Source organism: Dromiciops gliroides, chromosome 3 (assembly GCF_019393635.1).
Source record: "Dromiciops gliroides isolate mDroGli1 chromosome 3, mDroGli1.pri, whole genome shotgun sequence".
Taxonomy (NCBI): Eukaryota; Metazoa; Chordata; class Mammalia; order Microbiotheria; family Microbiotheriidae; genus Dromiciops; species Dromiciops gliroides.
Genome location: NC_057863.1, coordinates 153,701,345 through 153,716,109, shown reverse-complemented (window position 1 = coordinate 153,716,109; position 14,765 = coordinate 153,701,345). Strand labels below are relative to the sequence as shown.

The following is a 14,765-nucleotide window of genomic DNA, read 5'->3' as shown; positions in this document are numbered from 1 at the left end:
TGTTTATACTTCGTTTGGGTCAAACCTCCTTGGGGAGTTGTGGTCTTTCTTAAAGTCCTCTCAAGTTGTCTTAGGACAGCAACTGCTTTGCCCCCACTTTTTATTATTTCTTCCCCTAAAAGTTTACTTTGAGGTGAAATTTTACCTTTGTTGTGGGAGAATTTTGGAGAGCCTGGTATTTCCCGTCTTGTTTTGACATCTTGGTGGTGGGAGCCCCAGGGGGGTGGGGAGGGGGGGGGCGGTCATTTCTTACCGGTTTTCATTTAAGTCACTGTATCTGTGTCCTTGATATCCTGCTCTTATATATGCAAATCCCAGGCATTCTATTCTTATGAGTGGTTTTTACCAACCATATTGACATATTCATTACTATACCCTTGTTTCTTTTCTACTTATTACTTCAAGTCATATCAAAGAGGATGTCTCATAGGCTAACCCCACTCAATTTAAATATTTGAAAATTAAGATATATTTCCCACTAATCTTTAAATTTGTACTTGTACCACACTCTCCTACCCCACCCCCAGCCCCATTTCATTAAGGCTAGATACTTTAATATTCCTTATGTAGACCTTTGTTCAATCTTACCTTGTTTATGTCCCTGAGCTTTAATGTCTTACTCTCATCTGCCTGTCTACAACCTTGAAGGCTCAGCCCAAGTCCTATTTCTTCCCTGCTGTATTAGCCCATGAGAGTTTTTCTCTTCTCTTAAGTCCTGTTATATTAGTAAGTTTCATACCATGCCATTTAACACTTAGTTATCTGCTTCCTTGCCTCATTTGTCAATCACTTCATGTTCCATGGGTGTTATTCATGCTTCTCAACTAGACTGTTAAGGCATTTGAATAGAAGTCTTTATAACACTAATGCATCAGGCAGTTAATTCATGTTGGTTGGTTGGTACTGTTGGAGTTTGAGAGTATCCCCAGCCTGTTGTAACCTTCATATTTTATATAGGAATCAGTTCTTCTGCCATGGAAGCAGGAATAGATGAATAGTAAACAACCAGTACATTTTGGAAAGAGGGAGTGTGTTCATTTTCCCCATTGTTCTCCTTGGTGTTACTAGATGTACCGAACCCAAAAGGCTCACCCTGTGCCTCTCCTACAGTAGAGGTGTTCAGCCCCTTGTCCAGCCAAGCTCCCCATCAGGAAAGAGGGGATTTGGTTTTTCGGGTGGGATTCTATTCTCTAATGGTCCTCCTTAGCCAAGATTTCAGGTCTTCTAGCTATATGCTTAGAAGCAAAATGCCCAGTGGCCAATTCTCATTATCATCCTAATTAGAAATGGTGAAACATAATTATACCTTTCCAAATTTAACTATTAATTATAACTCTTACAGAAGTATGAGCATTTATGCACATGTGCTTTAAAATTATTTTCTTTTGCTAGCAATTGATGGAGATACAGAAGTCCAATATGCAGATAAAATCCAACATAGGTACGTTAAAAGACGCTCAGGAGCCTAAAGAAGAAAAACGTCCATATCCACAGGATTTCCAAAATGTGATGCAGCTTCTTGATAATCAGGTAGGTGTCCTAGGCAAGACTGTCTCAGGGCTTGGGCAGATCTGTTAGCTCTTTGATATGGCAAGAGCATTGTGTTTGGCATCAGAAGACCTGAGTTTAAATCCTTTCTCAGGCACCAGGAGACCTCGGGCAAGTCATTTACCCCACCTGAGCTTCAGTTTTTTCATCTGCAAAAGGACGAGGTGGCCTAGATTGACTCGTAAAGTCCCTTCCAGTTCTAAATGTAATCCCTATCATCCTCCATGGACACAGATCAGAATTTGTCCTATATAATTATTGTCCATCTTCTTTCATCTTATGCAAAGGCATGTAAAATTAGGCAGATTGCAGAGTGATGCGTGTTGTTGGGTGTTTATATTATTTTGTGTTTTTCTTAATCACCACAATTTGTAGATTAAATACCCTTCCATCATTTTCAATCAGTTAACTAGTTCTTTGGAGGCTTGTTCCTTAATTTATGTAAAATTCATAGTGGTTGTTTAGTAATTGTTATGTCAGTTAATTTAGAGAAATCGCAGTTGAAATCACTTAGAAGACTGAACTATTTTTTCTACAAAAAGTTTATTTCTGTTGTTTGATATAGCCTGTATATGCATTTATCACAATTTATAGAGGAAATTTTAAAATTATAGAATTTTAGATTTCAGGGGGTCTTAGTGATCACCCAGCTTGGCCCCCATAGTTTGTAAATGGGAAAACTGAGACCCTCCCCAAGAAATTAAATGACTTGGTTGGTTGATTAAGGGCTTACCTGTGGACATAGGACACCCCTCCACCCCGCAACGCTTATATATGTATGTATATACATATGTGCTTGACAGTGCTCTGTAAGGTATGAAATTTAAAACATTATGTTTCACCATTAAAAACGAGCAGAGTGTGTATGTGTGTGTGTGTGCATGTGTGTGCGTGTGTGTGTGTGTGTGTGTGTACATGTGTGTGTAGGTGTAGTTCATAGGCTAGAAAAAGTTTTCTTACTTTGAAACTTATAAACAGTTTCTTAGCTTATAATGAATGAATACAAAAGAACATTTTTTTATCTACACACAGAAATACTTATTAGCTATGAAAAACCAAATGATCACTTCATTAGTTCTACTTTTTAAAAAAATAGTTTATTAATGCTTTAAAAAGACACTAGGTGGCGCCACAGTGTCTAAAATAGTAGTCCTGAAGTCAGGCCCTGAATTCAAATGTGGTCTGAGACCCTTCCTAGCCCTGTGACCCTGGGCATATCTTCCTTGTATTTTTCTGGAGCTCTTCTGTTATGTAGGATGTTTACTTGGTCATTATCGTACCTTGTCTTCTTCTGTCTTCCCTAGTAGAATATTGTTCCTTGAGGGAAGGGACTGCTTAATATTTAATATATACCACCTCTCCTTAGCATAGTGCTTGAACACAGGCAGATGTTTAATAAAAGTTTGTGGAATGAAAGTCAAATCAAATCAGCAAGCATTAAGTGCCTACTATGTGCCAGTCATTGTGCAAAGCACTGGAAGTGGGGAAGGAAACAAGCATTTAAAAGTACCTAGTACATTCCTGGCACTGGGGCTAAGCACTTTACAAATATCTCATTTGTTCCTCCCCATAACCCTGAGAGTTGGGTATTATAATGATGATAATGATAATTTAAATAGCACTTACTATATGCCGAGTATTGAGGCTAAGCACTCTGCAAATATCTCATTTGATTCTTCTTGTAACCTTGTGACTTAGGTGTTATAATGCCAATGATAATAATAAAATAATAATAATAGCTAACATTTTAAGTAGTGCTCACTATATGCCAGGTGATGGGACTCAGCTTATTAATATTATCTCATTTGATTCTTTCCCAGCCCTGTGTGTTAAGTATAATATATTAACAACAACAATAATGATAACTAAATTTTAAATAGCACTAACTTTATGCCAGTTACTGGAGCTAAACACTTTACAAATATTATCTCATTTGATCCTTACCATAACCCTGTGAGCTAGGTGTAATAGCAATAATAATTGTTTACATTTACATAGTGCTTATTAATATATTCCAGGTATCATGCTAAGTGCTTTTACAATTATCCTCTCATTTAATCCTCACAACAATCCTGGGAAGTAAGTACTATTATTATTCCCATTTTATAGATGAAGAAACTCAGGGAAACTAATGTTAAAATTGGTTTGCTCAGGGTCACACAGCTAGTTAAGTGTCTGAGGCCAGACTTGAATTCAGATCTAGTGCTCTATATCCAATGTACTACCTAGTTTCTGGGAACTAGTAAGAAAGGCAAAAATGACCCAGTTCTCAAGGAGCTCACCGTGTCATGGGGGAGATAACATGCAAAAAACTGTATACAAACAAGATTTATACAGAATAAACTGAAGACAGTCTCATAGAGAAGGCACTAGGATTAAGGAAGACTGGGAAATTAGAGGGGTAAAGTCTTAAGCAGATAACACAGACCCTTGGAAGTGAGGAGATGGACTAGATAGATAACCTTTGAGCTCTTGTCTCAACTCTATGATACATAAAATCTAGGATGAGTAGATGCATTTAAAATTTGTTTTTATCATAAATTTGATTTCATAGATGTTTCATTTTTAAGCAGATGCAATATTATAGCTTTAATATTGTTTAATTGTCTTGCAGGAAAGTAAGTGGACTTCTAGAGTTCAGGCCATTCACCAAGAACACAAAAAAGAAAAGAGCCGGGTAAGATTCTGGGCAAAACCCAATACAATTCACTTTATATTTATTCGCCAGATGCTTACAGTGGTGAGTTGGCTCATGCCCACTCCTGCAAGTTACATTTTCAAAATGGGAATTTATACCTTGTGAATTGGCAAACACTATAAATCGGGGCTTGATATATTGGCTTGTTGATTGTCTAGACTTGAGAAAGTGATGGAGAAAAGGTTAATAATGGAGATTAGACTTAGACAGGAGTATATCATGCATAAATTTGGGAGGGGGAGTTAAACATTAATTGACATGCCCCCCCCTTGCTTATTAAGCACCTACTATGTACAATATAGTATTCTTAAAGCAAAGACAATTAATAACACTAGTTACTTTTTAACCTATCTAATGTTATTTTTTTTGTGTGGGGCAGTGAGGGTTAAGTGACTTGCCCAGGGTCACACAGCTAGTAAGTGTCAAGTGTCTGAGGCTGGATTTGAACTCAGGTCCTCCTGAGCTAGGGCCAGTGCTTTATCCACTGTGCCACCTAGCTGCCCCCTATCTAATGTTATTTTGCCTATTTATTTATTGCTGAAATAAATCATGGAGCCATAAAAATTGATTAGATGTTTTTAAAACTCTGAACTAATTGGGGAAAACAATAGTGTATACCCTATCATTATTCTACTGATTAAAAGGAAATAAGCAAATATATTTTCAGAATTATTTATTTCACCCAGATGAAAAGAGTGACCATGAAAAGAGTACTTGTGATTGAGGGGTGGCACAGTGAAGAAAAGGGAGGGTAATAAGCATTTAAATAGTGCCTATAAGATATATCAGGTACAGTGCTAAGCACTTTGCAGATATTATCTCATGTGATCCTTACCACCCTCATATTTGGAATTAGAATATCTAACTATATCATCTTTTTATGTATGTGACCTGGGGCAAGTCACTGGCCCTTCCTGGGCTGTGGCTTTGTCATCTCTAAAATGTGGGGATTGGAAAATTGATGACCTTTGGAGTCCTTTAAAGTTCTGAGGCATTTAAGTGAGAGCAAGGTGTCAGATAGATAGAGGGCTAGACCTGGAATCAGAAAGAACTGAGTTCAAATGTGGCCTCAGACACTTAACTAGCTGTGTGAGCCTGGGTAAGTCACTTAATCTCTATTTTCCTCAGTTTCCTCAACTGTAAAAGGGGAATCATAATAGCACCCATGGTCCAGGGTTGTTGTAAGGACCAAATGAGAGAATATTTATCAAGTACTTAGCACAGTGCCTGGCATATAGTAGGTGCTTAATAAATGTTTGTTTCCTTCCAACTCCACATTTCATGGTTTTGGCTTAAGATAGAAATGCTAGTCCTGTGTAGAGCTTCCCATTAAAATAAAACCAGTGTCTGCAGTTATTAATAACTTTGTTTTGTTTTTTTATCAGTTTTGTAATCTCATACCTTTCTGTATGGATACCATTTTTTTATTCTTATAATCTGTATATTGCCTAGAAAATAGCCTTAGTTGAACAGTAAGAAGAAAATATTTTTGGGGGGTGGGGCAATGAAGGTTAAGTGACTTGCCCAGGGTCACACAGCAAGTAAGTTGTCAAGTGTCTGAGGCTGGATTTGAACTCAGGTCCTCCTGAATCCAGGGCCGGTGCTTTATGCACTGCCCCACCTAGCTGCCCCCCAAGAAAATAATTTACTACACAGCAGAATGCTATACATCATCAGCTGCTTAATAAACAGTACTTAATAATGAAAACTATTTAAATAGAAGGCAGCGGAGCTTTCTCTATCTCTTAAAAATTGTGTGACGTTAAGCAAATCATGTAAACTTAATTACCTCTTCTGTAAAATAAATAATACTTGGGGGGCAGCTAGGTGATGCAGTGGATAAAGCACTGGCCTTGGATTCAGGAGGACCTGAGTTCAAATCCGGCCTCAGACACTTGACACTTACTAGCTGTGTGACCTTGGGCAAGTCATTTAACCCCAATTGCCTCACACACACAAAAAATAACTAATACTTTTATGACCTACCATTTGGGGTTGTTGTGAGGAAGACCCTTTGTAATATAAAAAAATGCCTTATGAATAGGCCCGCAAAACTTGACAGCCCACCATCTTCTGAGAGAGGTGACATCATGTGTTGGGAGGAGCACTGGGCTGGGGTCAGGAGGCTGTGTTCTGGCCATGCCCTTAACGTGATGTGTCACTGAAGGCAAATCCCTGTCAGCATTCTAGACTTGAATTTCTTCACTTATAATATTAGGTAACCAGACTAAATGATCTGAAATTCTGTCTCTAGTTAACATTAATCTTGGGTAAGTGACTCTTTAAAAAATTCACCCTGCACTTTACTGTTTCTCAATTAATATTTAATGCAACCAATTTAAACAGACGATATAAGCATTTTTTTTCTATGACTGAAAGACTTCCTTTGGTAACATTATATTGAATGTGAGATTTAAAATTGGATATAAGAGCATTAAACTCCCCCTTTAACTTTTCCATTATATATCTCCCAGACCACTAAGAAAAAGAAGCCTCTGAGCTTTAATCAGTGAGGGATTAGTTTTTATTGTGGCAAATTAATTAGACAACAAAAGGTGATACCGATTAGGGAAATAGGAAAGTACAAATACATATGAATAATCTTAGATCTAAGTTTAGTCTATATTCCTTTATGAAACTCACCAAATCCCAAAACTGCCTGCCAGGCTGAGAATCAGCACTGAACACCAAGTGTGCGCCACCACGGCTAAGCTGAAATGCCAGAGAGACAGAGCCCAACTTCCGTTCCACCCTCAGTTTTTAAACTGCCTTCCCAGAAGTTGGTACCCTCGGACACAGCGTGCTTGGCCAGCTCTCCGGGCAGGCACACGGCCGTTCAAGGTTTCTCCAAAATGGCGGTCCTTCAAAAGCTGCTTCAATAGCATGCGCTCAACTCTCAAATGATTCAGCTAAAACTTCCGTTTTTTACCACATGAATAATTTCTATTATGTAAAAAATTATAGGTATACTTGATTACTTTAACTCTGGATGTCTTTGTTTTGTTATTATCAGTATTCATTTTGTAGTCCATCAGTATTCACTGAGCTCCCATTACAGGTGCTTAGCACAACACTAAGGGTTGGTGATGGAGTAGACGATACAAAGGAAATAGTTTGTCTTTAGATTTAGCGCTGGAAGGGATTATTTTATAGAAGAGAAAACTGAGAATGAGAGAGGGCGCTCGAGGTAGGATTTGAACCCAGGACTTCATGTCTCCACATGTACTCTGACTTTAAGGAAACCTTTGATCAAATGAGACCATAAGCAAGAACAATGTGCTTCTCACTGCTCTACTTTAAATAATGTTATCTGCCAAGATTGGGGGGTTGGGGGGGTGGCAATGAGGCTTCAATTGTTTGCTGATCAGTTAACTTCTTTTCTTATTTCCACCTTCATCTATGCTCCTTCCCAGGATCCATTAGGTTACCTTAGCTACAGAACAGCATTTTAAAAAATAAAAATCATTCCCTTACTGTATTACTTGATTAAGCAGCTAGCTGGCAGAGTATATACAGCACTGAACTTGGGTCGTGTTAAAATTGGGCCTCAGATATATTCTAGCTATGTGACTCTTGGCAAGTCACATAATTTCTGTCTACCTCATTTTCCTCATCTTTAAAATGGGGAGGATAATAATAGTGCCTACCCGTCCCCCCCAGGGTTGTTGTGAGGATGAAATGAGACAATAATTGCAAAGCACGTATGTATGTATGTATGTATGTATGTATGTGCCAGGGCACATAGTAAATGCTATATAAATGTTAGCTGTTGTCTTCCTCCTCCTCCTCCTCCTCTTCATCATTAGTTACCTCACAGCGTTGTTGTGAGGACAAAATAAGATAATATTTGTACAGTGCTTTGCTAACCTTAAGGTGCCATATCAATTCTAGCTGTTATTAGCTAATTATTATTGCTTCACAAAGGTTCTGTATGGACTAATTATCAATTGTTAAAGGTTTTGAAATTTGAAAGACCCCCCTCATTATGAGAAGACTAGAGGAAGGGAAGATCTCATGTGAGATGTTACAGGTTTTTGAGATTAAAGGAAGGTGAGAAGAGAGCTCACCAATTACATTTGTGTTTATTTTGTGCACACTTACATGTGTGTATTTCATTCATTTATTCATTCATTCATTCAGTATTTATTAAGCACCTACTATGTGCCAGGCACTATGCTGGGGTTATAAAAACAGCCCCTGGCCCTCAAGGAGCTTACAATATGATGGGGGAGACAACATGAGATGGACGGATGGATGGATGGATGACCTCATCTTTCTCCATAATGATCCATAGAGATGTTCTCATGTGAGATTGGAAGGAAAGGGGAATTGTGAGAGGCTTGGGGTTAGAAGAAAAGGTTTGGAGTTGCTTCTCTGGGTAGTGATATAGGGAATCGGTTAAGGAAGAAGAAGTATTACTTTGAGTTAGATAATAGAAATTTGTAAGTTCTACAGTCAGCCCCGTTGTGGAATTCCTCCATTTCTGTTTGGCAGCACATGAATAAAACAGGAGGCCATGAACAGTAGGAGAATCTGAGACTGGGGTCAGAAAAGGTATGAGTGGAAATAGGCCAGGGGGCAAAGGGATTTGAGAGAAGAGGACAGTGAAGAGGTGAACTGATTTACTATAAAGTTGAGATTGAGAGGAGAGGACAATGAAATCAGAAAAGGGATAAATGAGCTGAAGAAAGGCCCGAGGGGTAGGAGGATCCAAGGTCCAGGTAAGGGCAAAGAATTGATTTAGGGAGGGGTGAGGCAGATAGAGATGGAATGCTAGGAGGTCATGGTCCAAGGAATTTCAAGGTCTTCAGAAAACAAAGTGGATAATGGTGAGATCCAAAGCCTGCATCATTTGCCAAGTCAAATACAAATTCCTCTGCCTGGCATTTAAGCACTTGCAGGGCCTGGCTTCAGCCTACCTTCCTGGTTTTGTTATACTTGACGACTCCTCTCTGCTCACTCTTAGACCCATCCACACTGGCCTCTGTTCTACACACATGACAGTGCTTCCCCCATAAAACTGCACCTCTGTGCTTTATCACAGGCGGTCCCTCCTGGAGTGTCTTCTTAAGGAACAGCCAGGAAGCCAGTGTCACTGGATCAAAGAATATGCTTAGAGAAGTAAAGTGGGGGGTGGCTAGGTGGCACAGTGGATAAAGCACCGGCCCTGGATTCAGGAGTACCTGAGTTCAAATCCGGCCTCAGACACTTGACACTTACTAGCTGTGTGACCCTGGGCAAGTCACTTAACCCCCATTGCCTGCAAAAAAAAAAGTCTATGTGCAGGGGCAGTTAGGTGGTGCAGTGGATAAAGCACCGGCCCTGGATTCAGGAGTTCAAATCCGGCCTCAGACACTTGACACTTACTAGCTGTGTGACCCTGGGCAAGTCACTTAACCCCCATTGCCTGCAAAAAAAAAAAGTCTATGTGCAGGGGCAGTTAGGTGGTGCAGTGGATAAAGCACCGGCCCTGGATTCAGGAGTTCAAATCCGGCCTCAGACACTTGACACTTACTAGCTGTGTGACCCTGGGCAAGTCACTTAACCCCCATTGCCTGCAAAAAAAAAAGTCTATGTGCAGGGGCAGTTAGGTGGTGCAGTGGATAAAGCACCGGCCCTGGATTCAGGAGTTCAAATCCGGCCTCAGACACTTGACACTTACTAGCTGTGTGACCCTGGGCAAGTCACTTAACCCCCATTGCCCTGCGGAAAAAAAAAAAAAGAGAGAAGTAAAGTGAAAGGGGACTGGAAAAGCAGCAGGGGAATAGGTTATGAAGTGCATGTTGTCTTCTCCTATAGAATGTGAGGATAGGAAAGGTTTTGTTTTTTCTCTTTATCGAAGGCCTTCTTTTCCTTCAAAACCCAGGTCTGGGACCTCCTCCTTTTTGGGGGGGGGGACCTCCTCCTTAAAGCCTTTCCTGCTCCCTTCATCAAGAAGCAAGCCCTTCCTCCCAGTTCTCCCTTCTGTCTCTATTTGATCCTTCCTACCTATTAACACATTTAACTTGCGTTATAGTTATTCATGTATACGTGTCATCTTCTTCCTCCTTTATCGCAGGCTCCTTGAGGACAAGTTCTCAGTGTTGTGTTTTTTTAGTGATGATCATAGTGTGGTCAATTACTAGGCACTTACTTGTTGAATGGGAATGAGTCCATTGAATTGATTGCAAATAATATCAAGGCATTAACTCTTCAGACTGGGCCTCCACAATCTGCTTCCAGCTACCTCTTGGGGACTTATTTTCTGTCACTCCCCTTTCACACAAAGCCGCCCTTTTCTTTTAGCTATGTCTGAAATTCATCCCCAGAACCTTGTGCAGTCTCTGGCACATAGTGAGTGCTTTTGTTTGTTTTGTGGGGCAGTGAGGGTTAAGTGACTTGCCCAGGGTCACACAGCTAGTAAATGTCAAGTATCTGAGGCCGGATTTGAACTCAGGTCCTCCTGAATCTAGGGTGGGTGCTTTATCCACTGTACCACCTAGGTGCCCCCATGTAGTGAGTGCTTTAATACACATTGGTTGAGTTAGTAAGTTGGAAGAAATGTCATTCATGTAATGGCAGCTGTTTCAACTGCATCTACAACTTTGGAGTGGTATTCATAGAGTGCTGGACTTGGGGTCAGGAAGACCCAAGTTCAAACCCATCATTAGACACTTATTAACTGTGTGACCCTCTGCAAGTCACTTAACCTTTCTTTGCCTCAGTTTCCTCACCTGTAAACTGGGGATAATTATAGCACCGACCCCACAGAGTTGTGAGAATTAAATGAGGTAATATTTGTTTAAAAACCCTTAGCACAGTGTCTAGCACATAAACAAATACTTATAGGATTTGATTCCATTATCCTCAAACCTGCCTTTCCTCCAAGCTTCCCTGTTTCTGTTGAGTGTGTTACCTTTCTTCCATTCACCTAGGCTTGGAACTTCAGAATTGTCCTCCTTCCCTGACCTCTTATATCTGTTCATTTGTCAAGTCTGAACTGTTCTATCTCAACAATCTCTCTCTCATTTTTCCCCTTCTTTGTACACACCTAACCACTATCTCCCTTTACTGTCACTATAGCTTCCTAACTTGCTCTTCTTATTACTGGTTTCAGATTTCCCCGCATCACTTTGATAACACCTATATCCAATTGTGTTTTATTACTTTCTGTGAGGGGAAGCTTAGTATAGTGACTTTGGGCTGCTTTGAAGTAAAAAAGAGTCATATTTAAGTCCTCCCATTGACTTTATAACAGTGGTGTGAATCAGTTAACTTCATAATGTTTTAGGTCATTCCTTAATCCTATAAGTAATGTATGAACTTTCTAACTTCTTTATTGAAAGTCTCTATACTGGGGGGCAGCTAGGTGGTGCAGTGGATAAAGCACCGGCCCTGGATTCAGAAATAGCTGAGTTCAAATCCAGCCTCAGACACTTGACACTTACTAGCTGTGTGACCCTGGGCAAGTCACTTAACCCCCAATGCCCTGTTAAAAAAAGAAAGAAAGAAAGAAAAGAAAGTCCCTATACTAAAAAAAAAATCATAGCTCCAGACCCCTCTCTACAAAAAAGTCACCTTAAAAAGGTAACTCATGACACAGTTTATGTTTTCTTATTTATTTAAATTTTTTTTATTCCTATCTTATTAAAAACTACAATATTGAAGCTAGTGGTCAGAACTGCAGTGGTTGTTTGGCTGGAATAGAACGTAGAGGCCTATTCTCACCCTCTTGTAGCAGGGGCCACTGGTTGAATAAAAGGGGGAAATGTTTGTCAAATAGTTGAATAAAAACGATTTGGAGAGAGGGAGCTAAAGCAGTTATATCCTGGAAATTAAAAGACAAATTTTCCCTGGGTGTGAGGAAGAGAAAATTGGTAGGTTTCCATATTTGAAATGTGGGTTTTTTTCAGACCGCTAGGCTATGCTGTTTCCTGGTCTTCTGGCTTTGATCAGTTAGAAGCTGCTTACTTTTTACTTCATAACCCTTAAGCCCTGGTAGGGGAGGTGTATTCAGTCAGGTTGGTAATCTCAGTGCTAAGGATTTAACCATTAATTATTCCACATGGATGATGCCGCTGTTTCCACAATGCACATATTGTATTTCTTTGTTTTGGGGAACTTGGCTTTGCCAACTTTTTAGTGCTCTACCTAGATTCTTTGGCAGTTTCCTTTTGGAATAATGATAGTTGCAAATATAAATGGAGGCAAATAGTCATTTCTGCTTATGGGCACTCATTCACCTATACTTTAAACATGTCAAAAGACTAGGATTTAGGAGACAAATTGATTAAAGGACATCATTGCCTCACGATCCTTAACTTTACCATAGATTTTGATACTAAATCATCGCTTGCTCTTGAACACATTTTGTAATCTTGGCTAATATTTGTCTGGTTTGCCTCCTACCTCTTTATTGGTTCCAACAAAGTGAGAATGTGTCTAAATCAAAGTATCACAGACAAGCTTTTTGTTATTTGTAACTTGCCTATGCTTTATTTCAAGGCTCTTTGTTTGATGCCATACTATTTAAAAATTTTTAATGTTTAAGAATTAATGTTGACCATGAATACAATGAAACTTGCTTAGTGATTTTTATCATTAAATTAATTCACTTCAGTTCATTTGAAACCAGACCTCACTTTAATATATAAAAGTATCATAGCAGTTTTTCAGGCACTGAATCTGGATGAAGATTCTTTGTTTGTCCATACCTTCTAATTCACGTTTTCTCTTATATAATTGTAGTTATTCTTTCGGTTCTACTCTTTTGTCTTTGGTGCTGTATACTTTTTCTTATATCTCAAGACTCAGGTCAATGTTATCCTTCCACCCTTATGTTTTTAGTTACAAAATGACATATATAAGTCTCCCTGCTGCTAAACTTTCCTCTTTGCTTTGTTGCATGTAGCACCCTATGTACAAGATCTTTTGAAAATTGCCAGCCCAAATTAGACCTTATAGATAGACTGAGTTTCTCACTTTTTGACCCTGCCTTTGCATATAGCTTCCTATCGCAGTGGTTATTGCCACTTCTGTTCAATTTTGTTTTCACTTCATTTCAACAAGCATTTATTGAATTGATCACTCAGTTCTGCAACATCTCTTCAGTGTTCCTATTATCATTATCATTGTTGTTATTATTATTATTAATGACTGGGCCCCCTATCTTGTCCAGGCTGGAAGTAATCTAGATCTCACTACTGATTGTCATGGGGAGCTTTGACTTATTCCATTTCCAACCCAAGCTACTCTGCTCCTTAAGCAACCTGGTGGTGACCGGCACATCCTCACTCTCGGGGTCATCATCTTAATGCAAACATAGTGTGGATACCTGAAGAGTACAGCTCACTGCAGCCCAGAACTCTCAGACTGAAGAGATCCACCAGCCTTTACCTCCTTGGCAGCAGGAATTATGGGTGTACTACCACACCGAAGTACCCCTTACTCTTAATCCTTAATTAATTAATAATGAATCCTTAAAGATAGCCTTATTCTAGGCCAGGGGATCAATAGTTTCCATAGCACAAATGCCACTGGGGGATAGGAGGTGATGAAATTCCAATTCCATGCCTTGAATATAATTCAGAAGAAACAGGGAAAGGCAAAATTCGAATATTCCTATGACACCAATATTCCTGTAGCACTAAAAGTGACAGAATCTTTGAGCTGGAAAGAACCTTAGATGTCATTACATTTAGCCTCTCATTTAGAGTTAAATTCCACCCCTCTACAACTTAACTCACAGATAGCTAGACTATACTTAAATACTCCCAGGGCAACTAAATATTAGAAAATTTTGTGTTGAGGTGAAATCTGCCAGCTTTCTCACCACCCACCCCTTCACTCCAACCCCAGCTTCACAATGTCTCCTGTCCTCTAGAGCAGCACAAAACAAGTCCACTCTCTGTTTCACCTGAAAGCCCTACTTAAGGCACTTATTAACATTTTTGGACCCTCAGGCAATCTGGTGAAGCCTGTGGACCATTTCACAAAAGAATGCTTTACAAATGCATTAAACAAAAGGCCAGGATTGCAAAAGAAACAAATTGAAATGTAGTTATTATAATTTTTTTAAAAAGAAGTAGCTAGGGCAGCTAGGTGGTGCGCTGGCCCTGGATTCAGAAGGACCTGAGTTCAAGTCACTTAACCCTCATTGCCCTGCAAAAACAAACAAACAAACAAACAAAAAGTAGCTAATTGGGATAGAGTATGGGACCTGGACTCAGGAAGATTCAAAATCCAGCCTCAAACACTAAGTAGCCCTGTGCCTCCTGGACAAGTCACTTAATTTCTGTTTACATTGGTCTCCTCAACTGTAAAATAGAGTTAATAATAACACTTAACTTAGCAGGGCTGTTGTGAGGATCAAATGAGAGAGATAATATTTGTAAAGTGCTTGACACAGTGGTAGGACATAATAGACATTCAGTAAATATTCCCTTCCCTTCCCCCTTCCTGAAATACATCTTTGAGGGCTGTGGGCTGGAGTTTAAGAGCTCCTGTCTTAAGGTATTTGAAGGTCATCTTCATGCTCTTC

The 14,765-nt window shown here is 39.5% G+C and overlaps 1 protein-coding gene across 3 annotated transcripts in view; it reads left to right on the top strand.

The window, feature by feature from the left end:
• The window catches only part of DZIP1 (DAZ interacting zinc finger protein 1), a 96,117-nt gene that overhangs the window by 33,701 nt on the left and 47,651 nt on the right, over nt 1–14,765 (top strand). For all 3 annotated transcript variants that reach the window (XM_043998681.1, XM_043998680.1, XM_043998678.1), the window contains exons 6-7: nt 1,393–1,530; nt 4,163–4,225. In XM_043998681.1, coding sequence (XP_043854616.1) covers nt 1,393–1,530; nt 4,163–4,225 — 201 coding nt within the window. The remainder of the gene's footprint in view (nt 1–1,392; nt 1,531–4,162; nt 4,226–14,765) is intronic.